Source organism: Nicotiana attenuata, chromosome 5 (assembly GCF_001879085.1).
Source record: "Nicotiana attenuata strain UT chromosome 5, NIATTr2, whole genome shotgun sequence".
Classification (NCBI taxonomy): domain Eukaryota; kingdom Viridiplantae; phylum Streptophyta; class Magnoliopsida; order Solanales; family Solanaceae; genus Nicotiana; species Nicotiana attenuata.
The window spans coordinates 50,721,565-50,738,182 of record NC_031993.1 but is presented as its reverse complement, the minus strand read 5'-3'; the positions used below and the strand labels follow the sequence as shown (position 1 = coordinate 50,738,182).

At 41.6% G+C, this 16,618-nt stretch overlaps 1 protein-coding gene across 1 annotated transcript; it reads left to right on the top strand.

Annotated features, from left to right (window-relative positions):
- On the top strand, positions 6,867–8,189 carry LOC109226214. Its single transcript, XM_019391008.1, has 3 exons — positions 6,867–7,079; positions 7,134–7,559; positions 7,671–8,189. The coding sequence occupies exons 1-3, from the start codon at positions 6,867–6,869 to the stop codon at positions 8,187–8,189; spliced, it is 1,158 nt and encodes a 385-aa protein (XP_019246553.1).

The following is a 16,618-nucleotide window of genomic DNA, read 5'->3' as shown; positions in this document are numbered from 1 at the left end:
CCCCCATCGGAACATTCGTCCTCGAATGTTAACTAATGCACTTATCATTTTCATAACCTATGTCTTCTGAATACTTTAGTACTGTCCTTGCCATTGAGGCAACTATTCTGTGAATAAATCCAAAGGCCAAGGCATTCCCCCCTTTAGGCCTCTTTCTCACACCACGACTTGTGGTCGGAATCCTTCCAATCTCGTAACTTTTTCTACCTTTTTATCATGCAACCCGTACGACTATGACCTTGTAAGTGCGCCTATGTGACTCTTCTATCGTTTTTCTTCCAGCATTTAGCCCATCTCTAGGTCTCACCTTGTAAACATATATAGAGCTTGACAAGATGTCTCCTTGGGCATCTATAGGTATACTGAAGTTCTTCTCTCGGTACTTTGTCGAACTTACGAATATTGCTATATCTTATTTCATAGACCCGGTTATCCATAGTAGGTCATACTATGTCATAACTCTTACTTTGATTTAGTTACTGAGGTCTGCTACCAAACTCCAGCTTATTCTCGTTGGTTATCCTATATGTATAAGTCTAAGTCCTTTAATACTTCCTCATACTATTCATCTAACACAATTACACCTTCATTCTACTACCAGGGCATCATTCCATCTCTTCTAAATGCTACTAGTCTTAGATTCCTTTGAGTTCACTCAGGCTATACTGTGATTTCTATAACTTAGAGAAGCCATCAGCTCTCCTGTTTTCATGAGCATAATCCTGAGGACTTATCCATTTTCGTCACCTTCTCACTTGCCCTTTTCTTATTCTTACTCTTGTCTTTGTAAAATCTTGTTGTTTTACCATACTTTAGCTTGCGATTTACACAAATCCATTTATACTATTCGCAACCTTCCCTTAACTTGCATGCACCATAGATTTCCTTGTATCATTTTGGAACATCAAGCGGGACATCACATCATCTCAAACTCTTATTTACTCTCTTAACTGGACCTCTTGAGACCTAGAAATCATCGACTGAAAGATATGTCACTAACGACGCCGCTATCATTCCTGGATACCTAATCCCCACGCTTCTATCCTTCTATCCCCAGTACGGACTATTCACAACCTTCTGCATTTAAGTATCATGTACGTTGTTCACTTTTACCTAACTTACCTTAAAATCTCGCATCACATCTTCTATCTCTTTTATGACCTCCTTCCCACATAGGTATAATTCATATTCACAACTTGAAGCTCTATTACAATACTTGCATCTCTGGTGTATACGCAATCCGGTGAGAGCTTCATACTGACTTCTAATAAGGTTGGTAATTTTCTAACTGGCTTTATCGTAGAGCCGATATAGAATATGGCTACTGTATTAACTGTCTTGTACCTCTGATATTAAGAGTGATTCTGCAATGTCCTCAATCACGATTTCTATAATTTTCTGGGTCCAATAATCAGACTCCTGATTTACTTTGTTGATGTAACTCTTTAGTTTCCTTTTCTTTCTGATCAGACTTTATGTAGGCTTAAGCTATCTTTTAATGTGCGTCTCATGGTATTGGTTATTACCTTAGTCTTTCATGGATGCTATGGAATATCCATGATACAATCTTCAAACATTTCAATCCTTTGTCTATGACCTGGACTCAATTCTTTCTTTTAAATTATACCGGAGTCTTCTATGGCTATATAATTGTCAACATATATGCTGCATGGATAATACTCCGAACTCCTAAGTGCGTTCATAACATAACCAACACTGGATCATTGATCGAATTATTCCTTTCGTTCCTTCTCAGCTTTCTTTAAACGTAAGATATTACTTTTCCTTCTCAGCTTTCTTTAAAAGTAAGATATTACTTTTCTAGGTCTTTCTTCCCCCTTGTTGCTTGCATACTTAGCTTATCTTAGTGCCCACACATATTGGAATTCCATGCAACTCATATGATCTTGAATATCACTTCTTATTTTACTCCCCGTTCATTAACCACGGTAGGTGCCATTTTCTTATGGAGTGCATACAATGATGTTGTGAGACTGTTGTTATAAGAGCAGTTCCTCCTTAGGTTACTAAGCTTAGGTTGAAGCCTTCTTCCTTACTTCCTGAGCTAGCCTTTCATTGTAGGATTTAGAGAGCATCCTCTGACTCTTGTAAAGTTGTGAGCTTATTACATTGTATATTCGACGGATGTCCTTTCTTGCCTATAATTATCTGTAGTTACTTACTTCCACGCCCTTGTGCTTGTAGGGTTGCTTCTGAATTGATATTTTGATTGTCTTTCCCGTGGCACTCTATTTTATTCCTGTAATACTCATACGGTACCTTTAAGTCCCCCAACTCCTATCTAAATATTTCTCAAGTATTACCATGACATTACTGCGAGGCTGAATTCACTATATTGGGTTTTACTATGATTATCTTGCACGATCTGCTGATTCGTCTGTATCCTCCTGTCTAGCCTTAACTAGGCTCTTCGGAAATCAACTACCAAACTACTCGTTGTCCCATTCTCATATCAATATTCCACATAATCTTTCCTGGGTTATTTCCTTTGTCTTAACTTACCTTTCGCACTGCCTCCTTATTTATCAATAACATCCCGGGCAGGGACCCTTACTTCCTTTCCTTGACGTCGTGTTTGCATAATGTTCCGGAATCGTAGCATATCTGTTGGTTTTGAATAAGTGCAATCTTATCCCTTTCTCATTTTTTGTCGCGTTCTTCCTTTGCTATTCCATAATTACTAGAACCACTGAATTCTGACTTAATTCCACATCACTCCATATTTCCCCCTTTAGGTGAGTACTAAGAGTTGGAGCCACGATGATCTACCTAATGATGTTTTACCTTTTGTTCTTTGGTATCTTTTCACATCATCGATGACCCTTACTTGCCTTGCAGTAATCCTTCTGTACCATGGATAACAAAATTCCTTACTCGCGAGGGCGACACTTAGTATAACTGGCACATACAGTATCTTAAGCTTGACTTTGCTCACATTGCTTGTGTTGGGAAAGCGTCTTCTTGAATGACCATTCTTTGATTTTCTCATGAATCTTCTTCTATTGTCCATTTTATTATCGCCGGAACGAAATCTAAAATTCTCATGATGTCGATCATTATCAAATCATTCAGTCCCTAATTCATGTTTAGTTTATCTTGTTTGCCAGCTCATACTGATTTCTATTACTCTGGAGGTCTAGCTTTTCCTTCTGGTAATTACGTTAGAGTCATGAACTAAAATATCGAAATGAGGATATGACTTTATGGCCTATACTCTTTTGATGTCTCAAGGCCTATCACCTCTCGTTTCTTCCTTCACCTGACTATAGCCTCTGTAATACTGTCATTTTTTTATCTACCGTTGTCATCCATGTATCATATCTTACTCATAATGCTTCCTCATCTCTCTTCTTATTTTCCTGCTAATATTTCTGGCTATCACATTCTTTCGAAGACTTCAACAAGACATTCCTTTGCTTTTAGCTCCCCTTGCTTTATTCATTGGCTCTTCGGGTTGCTTGACATTCTTGCCCTACTAGGGACGGGAGCCATACTAAGATAATATTTATCCCTTCCAGGATTCTAGTGCCCATTTTAGTAGTACTCATATCTAGTTGTACTATTTTAGGGTGCACCATCTGGGTGTCTCACAAAGAGATCTATTAGCATATTTGCACTATCCTTCGAAAATGTCAACTAATGCAAACAATCCATTCACCATTTTGGGTTAATCTAACCCCAACCAGATCCTGATATCTCGTCCTTCTCCTATAATACTTCTGTTAACTTCCATATGACATAATGAGATGGGTGTGGCCATTTGTACGTACCTTTGTTATTGTTGAAGTTAACTCAAAAGGCTTATATTCCTCCGCCAGAATTTGTAAATACTGATAATCTTCATTAACTGGGCGCCTCGTACCCTTGTTGATCTTGCTTCTTTTACTTGTTGAAACTTATATATATCTTCTGAATATCTCATTGTCTTTCACCGTAAGGGCGGATAGATATTCTTGCCTTAAGGCTCCTTCTCAAGAGGCTTACATGTCTTAGTACACACATGATCTACTAAAGACCTTACATTTACTCATCATAAGCATGATGCAGATTCGATTTCCTCCAACTCAACTCTTCGACAGCCGCATTCAGTCCCTTACCAACTGTCTTTCTGGATGTAGGTGTCGTTGTATTATGAATAAAATAGAATTTAGGGACTGCATTCAGCCTCCTGCTTATAATTGTGGTGCACGACACACCCATAAACAAGACTCTACTAGACACATCTTATAGACTCCCTAGGACAGAACTACTCTGATATCACTTTTGTCACGCCCCGAACGTGGGAACGAGACTGGCACCCGGTGCCTCACCTATCCTTGCATACCGATAGTAGCCTATATTATGCGATGTAGATGCTATTTATGCTCTAAATTAACCATACCTTATTGATGTTTTAAGTACTAAATGATAAAAAATGCTCTAATTGAGGTTTTTATGCTTTGCAGGAGCTACTCCGAGTTAGGAGGATAATATAGAGTGTTTTGGGGTCAAAAATGAAGATACAAGGCCAATCGAGAAGAGCCCGGATGAAAATGAGCAAGAAAAGGCGAAGAAAAATTGGGCAACAGTCCACCGCGACCGCAGTCGCACCGCGGCTGGAACGCGGTGTAAGAAAGCAGAAAACAGAATGGTCGTAAATCACCGCGGTCGTGCCACGGTTGTCCCGCGACCGCAGTCGATCTGGAGGAAGCCAAGAAGTTTAAGGGCTAAAGTGTAAAGCGTGGGAAACTTATCCTAACCCTATTTAAACTCAATAAACTCGCCCAAGTGAAGGTTAAGCTTGATTTGAAACTCAATTGGAGGCAAGAACAAGCGTGAGAAGATCAAGACACCATTAGATTTTTTTATTATTCTTCTAGTTATCATTATCTTGTGAATTATGAATGATTTTATGGTTTTATCTTGTTTTACTATGAATAGCTAAACATTTAGTCTAGGGTTGATGGAACCAATTGTTAGATGAAGTTTTGACTCAGTCTTGTTATAATCAAGCCAGGTTTATTATATGATTGTTCAACTATGTTTTGCATGGTGATTAATTTAATGAGCCATTGATTAATCATGTCTAATTGCCTTGTGTTGCTTGAGAAAGAATATTAGGTTAGATTGTTGTTGAACAACACCACTTTTAGGTAATTGAAGAGATTCATTACTTGAATTTAAAAGGGGGGTTAGAGATAACGAAGCTTTGGTGGGATAATTCAAAGCTGCATAAATTATCAGCTAGAGTAGTTCGAGAGAATGCTCTAGTAAATTATCGTAGTTGATCGAGAGATAATTGCGGTAACCCATAGCTCATAATCCTCATAGAGTATTATGGCGAGATTATAGCAAGAGTGTTAAGAATTAATCTAGCAATTGGGGAAATTAATACCCTAGATCTTTTTATCATTGAATAATCTTTAATTTGGAATATTGTTAGTTTTAATATCCTTTTATTTTAGTTAAACAAATCTCACTATTTATTGATAAAAATCTTGCATCCGGAAATTGTTTGAGCTTGTACTAGCATCGCTAAGAGTAGTAATAGATAGGTTAGTTCCCTGAGAATTCGACTCCGGACTTGTAAACAGGATTATATTTGCAACGACCGCTTTGACTGTTATAAGGCATAGTTGGGCGTGATCAAATTTTAGCGCCGTTGCCGGGGAATTAACGGTGTTATTTATTGCAACTTAGAAGTAGTGCTAGAATTATTAGTTTAGATCAATTTTCTACGGTGTTAAATAATTTTTCATTGAAATTCTCACGTTTGATCTCTTGTGTGATTTAGGTGTATGCCTAGAAAATCTTTGAGCACTGGTGAACTGCTTGAAGGACTCTCAGACCCCGAGAAAACACTCAGGGCATTAAACCTTGCCAACAGGAAGAACAAACAATCACAACAAACACACCAACTCGCAACTGAAATGGACAAAAGAGAAAACCTCAATGTGCCAAACGAAGCAGTGGTGGCACCTCTTGTGCCAGAAGCTGCACTTTATGATTGGGCACAGCCAACAGCTGACAACCTGGCCACCGCCATTGCTGTGCCCCAAATACAAGCGGAGACATTCCAGATTAACAACAACATGCTGCATATTTTGTATAATAAGGGATTGTTCTCCGGGTCACACATTGAGGACCCTTAACAACACCTGAAAAATTTTCTGTCAATTTGTGTGACCCAAAGGCAGCCCAATGTGACTCCAGAAGCCATCAAGCTGTTACTGTTCCCGTTCTTTGTGACTGGGGAAGCTCAGACTTGGCTAAATTCGCTCCCAATAAATTCCATTGCCACTTGGGAGGAATTAGTCAAGCAGTTCCTGAACAAGTTTTACCCGCCCAACAAGACTGCAAGACAGATTGATGAGATATTGCAGTTCAAGCAGCAGCGCACTGAGACATTGCAGGAAACTTGGGAAAGATTCAAAGGGATGCTAGTGAAGTGTCCCCACCATGGTATTCCAGACTAGATGCTCGGCCAGAGATTCTACATAGGGTTAGCACATAATTTAAAGGCCAATGTAGATGCTTCAGCTGGGGGTTCATTCCTGAGCAAGACATTCACAGAGTGTAAAATCCTTCTTGACAAGATGGCCCAGAATTCGGGATTGATGTTGAGAGGTATGACCCTGTCACTAATTGTGCATTCAGTTCCTCTTGACCCAAATAATTCACATGCAGAGAACATAGCCACACTCATGACTCAAATGAGTATACTAACAAAGAAGATTGATGAGATGGGTACAAAGCAAGTGCATATCGTTGACACAACAAATGGAGGACTGTGTACACCTTGCATTAATCAGTCTTATGTGTGTTCATGGAGTGGAGAAGGTGATAACCAAGGGTCAAGAGAGGATATGAATTATGTCAACAATTTTGGGGGTCAGAGGCAGGGAGGACAACAATGGGCACCAGCACCCAACCAGCAGTACAGACCGAACATGCCACAACCTGGAGGTATGCGACCCCAAGGCCAAATGGTTCCATATCAGAGACAACAAGGCTATCAACAGCAACACCAGCAACAATTGACATATCAGCCACCTCATCAGCAACAGGACAGCAACATGGTAGAAATCAGGGGTATGCTGCAACAACTCATTGGAACAAATTGTAAGATGCAGGAAAAGTTGGCAGCGCATGACTCAGCAATTAAGGGTATTGAAACTCAACCAGGGCAGCTATCCATGGCCTTGAATAACCGCCCCCGGGGAACATTGCCATCCGACACGAACATTAACCCCAAGAAGCAAAACCCGAATCGGCTAATGGCAGTAAGTCTCCGAAATGGGAGAGATTTAGACAAGGAGAAAGAAGTTGCTCAATCCAGAAGAGAGACTACACCATCCACGCCAATTCCAGTAGAGATAGATGAATCAGCAGAACTCACTGAAGTGGTGGTTGAACAGGCTCAGGTTGATAAGGGTAAGGCTAAAGAAAGTGAACAAGTTGCAGAACAGGTGGTACCTCTTGTGCCACGAAATTCCAACAAAGAACAGCTAGCAAGCAGTGAACAAAGAGTGATGCCTGCACCATTCCCTCAGAGACTGGCAAAACAAAAGAAAGAAGATCAATACAGGAAATTCAAACAAAAGAAAGAAGATCAATACAGGAAATTCATGGAGATGCTTCGCCATATTCAATTGAATATCCCTCTGAAGAATGCTTTGAGGGAAATGCCATGCTATGCAAAAATGATGAAGGACATGATGTCAAGGATATTTAACTTTCAGGACCTGTCTACAGTAACTCTGACACATACATGCAACGCGGTACTGACAAGACCCATGGCTCAAAAGATGCCTGATCCAGGTAGCTTCACTATTCCGTGCACTATTGGAAGTTATGCTTTTGCAAACGAATTGTATGACGTAGGAGCCAACATAAACTTGATGCCCTTGGAAATATATACAAAACTGGGCATTGGCAGAGCCAGACCGACCTCGATGTTGTTGCAACTGGCTGACCGCACGGTTAAAAGACCCACAGGGATTCTTGATGATATGCTGGTACAAGTGGGAAAGTTTGTATTATCTAGCATATCAAAAAGACTTATTAAAATCGCCACCATACGAGACTTGCAAGGCATGCCCGCCAGGGTCCGTATGGCATCTTTGCCTTTCGAAGAATGCCCTTTGGACTTTGTAATGCACCGGTCACATTCCAGCGATGTATGTTAGCCATTTTCACCGACATGGTCGAAGACATTATGGAGGTGTTCATGGATGATTTCTCCATGGTAGGGGATTGATTCGAAGATTGTCTTCACAACCTTAAAAGAGTGCTCAAACGCTGTGTGGAGACAAATTGGATGCTGAACTGGGAGAAGTGCCATTTTATGGTACAATAAGGCATAGTGTTGGGGCATAGAGTGTCCAAAAAGGGGATTGAAGTAGACCATGCAAAAGTTGATGTGATTGAGAAGCTCCCAGCACCCACTTCAGTGAAAGCAGTGAGAAGTTTCCTTTGGGCACGCCAGATTCTACGGGCGGTTCATCAAGGATTTTTCAAAAATTGCTAACCCCTTATGTAAGCTACTTGAAAAAGACCAGCACTTTATGTTTTCTGATGATTGCAGGTTAGCATTTGAGGAGCTGAAGAAGAGATTGGTGACTGCACCCATCATTGTTGCACCCAACTGGGAGCAACCATTCGAGCTGATGTGCGACGCCGGTGATTACGCTATTGGAGTGGTTTTGGGGCAGCGCAAGGAGAAAATTATGCACCCAATTTACTATGCAAACAGGATGCTTAGTGGTGCACAGCTGAACTACACGATCACGGAAAAGGAAATTCTCGCTGTAGTGTTTGCCTTCGACAAATTCAGGTCATATCTTATTGGTTCGAAAGTTATTGTTGATACTGACCATGCAGCCATTAGGTACTTGATAGCAAAGAAGGATTCAAAGCCCCGCTTGATTCGTTGGGTACTGTTGCTACAAGAATTTGACCTGGAGATTCGTGATCGAAAGGGGATAAATAATCAAGTAGCAGACCATCTCTTGAGGTTATAAGGGGCAGAGAAGAGAACGGAGGTTGAAGATATCATTGAGACATTCCCGGATGAGCAATTACTTGCTATGACAATGGAGGAGGCACCATGGTATGCCGATATTGCTAATTACTTAGCATGTGGTATTGTACCTCATGATCTCTCCTCAATTCAAAAGAAGAAATTTTTTCATGATTGTCGTGCGTATTATTGGGATGAACCCCTATTGTTCAAAATATGTGTTGATAACATGATCCAGCGGTGTATCCCCGAGCAAGATCAACCCTCTGTTTTGCAGGCTTGCCATGCTTCGCCATATGGTGGACACTTTGGAGGAATTCGAACAGCAGCAACGGTGCTGGAATCAGGCCTGTATTGCCCTACATTGTTCAAGGATGCCCATGCTTGGGTCAAAAGCTGTGATGAATGTCAAAGGACGGGCAACATATCCCGTCGTCATGAGATGCCAGTGACCACAATCCAAGAGGTGGAAGTGTTTGACGTGTGGGAGATCGACTTCATGGGGCCCTTCTTCAACACATATGGTAACAAGTATATACTGGTTGCCGATGACTATGTCTCCAAGTGGGTCGAAGCAGTTGCTCTCCCAACCAATGATGCAAAAGGGATGACCAGTTTCCTCAAGAAAAACATCTTCACACATTTTGGAACCCCCCGAGCCATAATCAGTGATGGTGGCTCTCTTTTTTGCAATAGAGCATTTGCACGCCTGTTGGAGAAGTATGGAGTTCGCCACAAGGTAGCCTCACCATACCACCCACAAACAAGCGGGCAGGTGGAAGTGTCCAATAGGCAAATCAAATGTGTCCTCTCAAAAAACAGTAAATGCAACAAGAACTGATTGGGCGAGGAAGCTGGATGATGCATTGTGGGCATACCGCACAGCCTTCAAAACTCCAATTGGTATGTCACCATACAAGTTGGTATTTGGAAAGGCATGCCACGTTCCGGTTGAGCTAGAACAAAAAGCACTGTGGGCATAGCGGAAGCTGAACATAGACACGGAGAAAGCGGGCACCAACAGAGTTAATGGGTTGCATGAGCTTGAGGAATTCCGGTTCCAGGCATTCGAGAGTGCTAGACTATATAAAGAAAGGATGAAACTGATGCATGACAAGCACATCTTGGATTGGAACTTCAAACCCGGAGAATTAGTGCTGCTATATAACTCAAGATTGAGGTTGTTCCCAGGTAAGTTAAAGTCCCGATGGTCAGGAATATTCACAGTGGTGCAAATGTTCCCAAGTGGAGCTGTGGAGATTGAATCTGAAGATGGGACGAACAAATTCACAGTGAATGGACAGAGGTTGAAGCATTACCTTGGAATGACTGAAGAAAAAGGGGACAGCGTGGTGATAACATTGGAGGATACCCTGTACACAAATGAGGAGTGATGACATGAGCCTGCGTCGTGCCGCGACGTTAAATCAGGTGCTGCGTGGGAGGCAACCCATTTTTTCTTTTGTTTCTTTTTCTTTTGTATTGATGTTGTACTTGGTGTATACAAAACTAACCCTCTTATTAAAAAAAATTCGGAAGCCCGTGACCGCGACCGCGGCCCGGGCGCGGTGAATTTGAGGTATTCTATTTCTAGGGTACCGCGACAGCGGCGCGACCGCTGTGAATCGCGAGTATTCTGTTTTGTGTTCCTTCTTTCACCGCGACCGTGGTGAATTCGACGATTCTGCCCGCCCAGGTAAGTCTAATTAACTTTATATTTTATTTGTTCTTCTTTTTTTCTATTCTAACTAAATGCACCCCCCCTCCCCCACTTTTCCCACTCTTCACTCTAACTCTAAACCCTAACCCCATGCCCCTTCTTCTTCTTCTTCTTCTTCCCATCTCTTACAAACCCATTCTTTCTCACTCTCACACACACACACACACACTTGCTCCTCCCTCACCCCCTCCTTCCATTACTCTCCACTTCTACAAGAACAAGGTATAGCATGCTTTCCATCTCCCTTCTTGTTCCCTTCTATTTTGCAATTTTAATGTTTGAATTGTTGTAGTATCTGTTAAATTTTTTGTTCTCTTTTCTTCTTTTTTTTAGTGGTTAATGTGTTAAATGTTGTAGAGAGGGGCATGGTGTTGTTGTGTGAAGTTAATTGTGCTGGGGTGGATTTGCGAAGTGATAGTGGTTGATTTTGGGGGAGAGTTTATACTTCCATGGGATAGATGGGTTAAATCATAGTTCCATGCACACAAGGTGCTTGTGGAATTTCCCCAATGGAGCTGTAATGGCTAATGTGACCATGGCGGTGGTAAAGTCTGAGTAACCACCCCGGGTTCACACAACTCAAACCCTCACTAATAGTAACCCTTGTTTTGTCAAGTACAATGCATCACTCAAGAAAATGTCGGGCCACAAGTTCCTCCGCTAGTGGGCTAGGAGGTTCATCCAGAGCTCGAGCTCGGGCTAGTGCGGACCAGTTTGATCGCACTCGGTTTGTCTCCAAAGCGGCTCAAGATAGGTTTAATGCAAAATCATTGAAGAAGCTTTTTCCCAAAGTACACATTAACAGGCATGCCTTGTGAGTTGAATGCCCAAGTATCTATGAAGAATTGAGGAGGCGTCAGCTGGACATCTTCTTCAACGAACCGGAAGAGGGCAATGTGCTGATGGTCCTAGAATTTTACACGAATTGCCCAGAACATGTTGATAAGGTTGTCACGGTACAAAATACCCCGGTGGATGCGTCTCTTGAGGCTATCCGCCGAGTGTACAAGTTGCCGGTATTCACTGGAGAAACAGATTATTACAAGGATTATCAACGCCCACCTGTCTGGTGGCAACCAATTGTTGAAACAATCTGTGTGTCTGGCTGGGATCCAATATGGATTAAGCAGAGAATTACCCTGAATTCCCAATCTCTCACTTGGGAAGCTAAGTGTTGGCTATCAATCATCAACAGCCGCTTGCTGCCATCCAGCAATACCATAGATGTTAATGGGCCAAGCGCAACGGCGATTTTTTGTTTCATGACCCAACACGATTTTAATGTTGCCCGCCTCATACAGGATGAAATGTTTATTTGTTCCCCGGAAATACTAAAAGGGTTCTACTTCCCTTCCCTGGTCACAAGCTGTGTCGTGCCTTACGAGTTCCTAACAATCCCATAGTAGATGGGAAAGTGCCATTAAAAGCCCCATTCAAGGCTAGTAAAATCACAGTTGGGAAAGAGCAGGCTGTGGCAGATGATTATACCGACGATGATGATGAGGGAGATATGCTTGCTGCCGCCCCACAGGTGCAGATTGTTGATAAGGCGGGCCCATTACAGGCTCGCTGGGGCACTCGGATGACAGCTTTGGAATAAGAGATGGCTGGCTTACGCACATCAGCCAATGACCTGAATGCTAGAGTTGACACTTTGGCCACTCAAAATGCCAGGTCCGAGAAAAAGATCATGGGTTGGCTCCGAGCGCTAGGACGAGCGTGTCACCTAAATCCTGGCACCGTCTCCGATCAGGACTGAGCACTAGGGAAGTCCCCTTACCTTACTCTAGTTTAATTTCTTTGACATGGAAACATGCCAAATCTTTAAGTGTGGGGTGGTGGAAGGTTGTTGTTGTTGTACAATTGTAAAAAAAATGTGTTTGGTGTTTTTGCTTGCTGTTAATTAACTTCGACTTGGCCCAAAGACGGACACCTTTCGACGGGTCTCTTGAGGGACTTAAGTTGAACAAAAAAAAATTCTTCTATTAGGTAGTGTATCAACTCCCCCTTGGTTTTTTTAAACCACGGTTCTTTTCCAAGGATTTCCATTTGAACCGGGTGTAGCTAGTTTTTTTTTCTTTCCTTTTGTAGTTTAGGAATTTTTGGGCGAGGAAAGATTAGAAATAGGATCCCTTGACTCCATGGTACCTTCAATAGAGATTGCTTTAGTGTGACACTTAGCCTTATTAGTTGACTCTAGCAATAAAGCCTTAAATTGTGTGTTCTTGAGTTGGATTAAGCACTTTGAGCAGAGTGTCGGATGGTCCTAACTGAATTGAGTCATGTGCCATGTGTGAGTGAGGATTTGTGTATTCTATGCTAACACTCAATACCTAGAACTTGCCCTGTATGTGTACGAAGCGAAATGGTAGTCTTAATGGTCTGGAAAGTGATATAGGCGTTTCCTTGTTGAACCTATCTATATATGTTTTTACCCACCGGAGTGTATATATCCTAGTTAACCCTCTTGAGCATGTAATCATGTTTCCTTGGCAACCACATTACAAGCCTTACCCATGTTTTGAAGTACCAATCTTTTTGAACCCTATCACCTCTTAGAAGCACTTGAATTGTAATGAATATGGAAAAGTTAAAGTGTGGGGTGGTTGGTTGGGCTTTCGAGTGGAATCAAGAAGATATAAAAACAAAAGGGGTGCACTGTGTGATAAACAATATTAGAAGTCACCAGAATCTAAAAAAAGAAGCTGAGCTGAATAATTTTTACAAGAATAAGTCTCAAAATGGTGGTGGTCTTCAAAAGAGAAAGTGTGCTTAAAGAAGTAGGGGGTTTAACTCAATGATGTAAAGGTGGAATGAAGGATTGATAAAGGTATGGGCTTAAGAGTGGAAAGTGTATTGAAGTTCTAGGGAAGTATAGTCACTACACCCATATGTATCCTACCTGTCCTGCACCCAACATTACAACCAAATAAAGTCCTACTTGATTCTAGACCAAATGGGTTCGATTAGTCGAGTACTACACTACGGGCAAGCCTTTGGTGCGTTGTTTGTGGCATAAGAATTTATTTTTGAGGGTGAGTGAAAGCTTATGTGTATGAATTCCTCAGTGGGTGAAACTTTTTTTTTAGCAAATCCACTAGCCAGGTGCCTAGGGCTAGTTTTATTAATAACAAAAGAAAAAGAACCACATAGGAAGAGTACAAATAAAGGGGACAATAGCACCAGTAGTGTTGCCTCTATGCCTTGGCTATAGAATCACTCCTCTGCGCCTCACATTGCCTTATATGGCAGCCTCATGTAGAGGATCATAGTGTAGCTGCCGGCAAAGTCTCACGCGGGCATATAATCTCATAGCCATTTGGATATCTTTCCAAAGGCATATAACAAGAGCAACACGAACTGGGCTAAACCATACCTTACTAATCCTATTGAGGCATAAAAAAGCCTCACCTACTAACAAGCATGTAAAAAGTAAGAACTAGAACGAACTAAATATTTTATGATCATCATAGGGTTTATAACATACTCTATGATGATATTACATATGGTAATGCTAAAAAAATGATAAAATAGAATGATGTAGAAATAAGAGTCTTGCCCTTTCTTTTCTAAACTGTTCAACGTGTAGAACCTTGTCTTCATCATCAACCCTCTTCAAAATATCTTCAAACTTCATCATTTCTTCTTGGACCTATTTGATCTTGTGGAGGTGGTAGGGGCAGCCCCCCCTTTTTGTTTTGCGACTCTAATTGGAAGTTTTCTAGTGACAACTTCTTGTGTGACCTTGCCATCCCAACTATGTTGCCTCTCATGTGCCTTATTCTTGTTTTTGTTGGATCCACTTTTCAAATGTCTAGGTGAAAGATCTCCCTCCCTAAATACATTTTTAAAAGATGCATCCAGTAATTCTTCCTCTTCGCCTTCTTCATAAAGATCTTGCCCCCTATCCGCACCAAATGTTTCAAAAGGATTGTACCCGGGCACTAGCGCTCCTTGCTCTTTCCTCCGATTATCAAGAGCTCTCAAAGTCTCCACGTCATGAGACACAAGAGCTTGCAGTATATTTGTAGGAGTCAAGGTAAATTTCATATTGATTGCATTTTGTATTTGTTACCTTTCCAGTAGCTAAAAAATTGGGTATCACCATTGCATCACATGCGACTTCAATCTCCTTCGAACCTGCTGCCTTAGAGTGCATTTGTTTCTGTCCCGATGGTATAAAAGCTGTTGCATTTGGACTTAGTCTTGTCTGTTTAGGCAAGCTAGTAGTGGAATCAGAAAGCTGCTCCACGACTACCTCACCCTTTGCCCCAAAAATTTTCTGTCCAGAATCGTCGCCTGAGCATTGAGCTGCCTCATCGGCACTATTATTTTGAAGCTATTTGCATAATCTTCTTCTTCCTCCTCTTCATCTCGCTCAGCCCAAGTCTTGCGATTAACAAAAAATGCACTCGTCGCAACTTGTTGATCCTTAGAGCCACTTAACTCGCTTGTGGATGCTTGTGAGACTTAAAGCATACCAATGTTTGGTTGATGATTGTTACCTGCTGACAGTAGCTGTTGTCCAGAGTCACCAACATGCTCACCAAAGGACTCAATCAATTGTGAGGGGACCTCATAGACTGAGGTATTTAGCGTGACCAAAGGTGCCTTAACCTTTGGAGTTATATTCAACAACATAGCTGACTGGGCATCCTTCACCATTTTAGCTAAATCAGGACTGGAAATATGCAGTGTTGGTGTGGCTGCCACTGCCTCTTGCTCATCAACTGGAACAATTTCCTTCGAAACAACAAGTTGTCCACCTGTATGCTTAGAAAGTAGCTGTTGTTCTGGACTGCCTGGAGATTTTGGGATCCCAGATTTTGAAGATGCCTCGCGATCACACTGTTTCTTAGTCGTCGCAATATCATTCAAAACAGATTCGTGCATCAGAACCTGCTGTATACTCTTCCCCTCCTTATTGTTTACCTATTCCTGCTCGTTGCTCAAGGCATCAAAAGAGTTAGAAAATTCAATGTTCTTAGGTGTTGTAGCCTGCTCTTTCACCCCTAAAGATCTTCTTTTATTAGATGATCTATTTATCACTCCTTGCTTCTGCTCCAGTTGCTGCACTTTTGTATTGTTTGGTGATCCTGTTTTGCTGGACACCATTGTCAAGTTTTCATCCTTTTTATCAGAAATGTTATCACTTTTTACACCTTCATTCAAAGTATCAGTAGATCCAGCCTGTAAACCTGCTGATTTTATATTTGCAGCAGTAGGTTTATCAATCTTAGATGCCACTCGATCAACAATTTTATTCAACTCAGGAGCATCAGTTTTGTTTTCTAGAATTGCACCAGCTTGGCCTGCAGAAAGAAGCATATGTGCATTAACTGTTTGATGCCCAAATTCATCAGATTTTTGCCTATCCCTTGGTCCCTTAGTAACCCCTGCTAAACCACGATCAGACACAGGAATTGTAACAGGATTCAATTCCGTCGAGGCCCTAGCAAGAGCTGCAGAAACTGGAATTGTAGCAACACTAGAAACAGCTGCTATTTTCTACCCTTACGCTAGAGTATTTTGCCCACTACCTGTAGAGATAGGATTAGTATTCTGAGGCTCAACCTGATCACTTCCTTTCCAGATTGCCCAGCCTCCAAATCCATATATACACTAGCAGCTTCACCCTTGGAATTCATATCTCGATCAGGAACAACTGGACCCCTACTTCCACCAGCTTTTTCTACTTGCACAAGATCTCTAACACCTGTAGCATCTGCTCCTTTACTCAAATCATCACACACCTGCTGCCTAGTGTTCTTATCCCTTTGTGATCCTTCTATAAGTTGTTGCCCGGCTCTCTTAGCATTCAAAAAATCTCTTGCATCACCCTGCAATTTTTCAACTATTTGATGCTCATTCTCAAC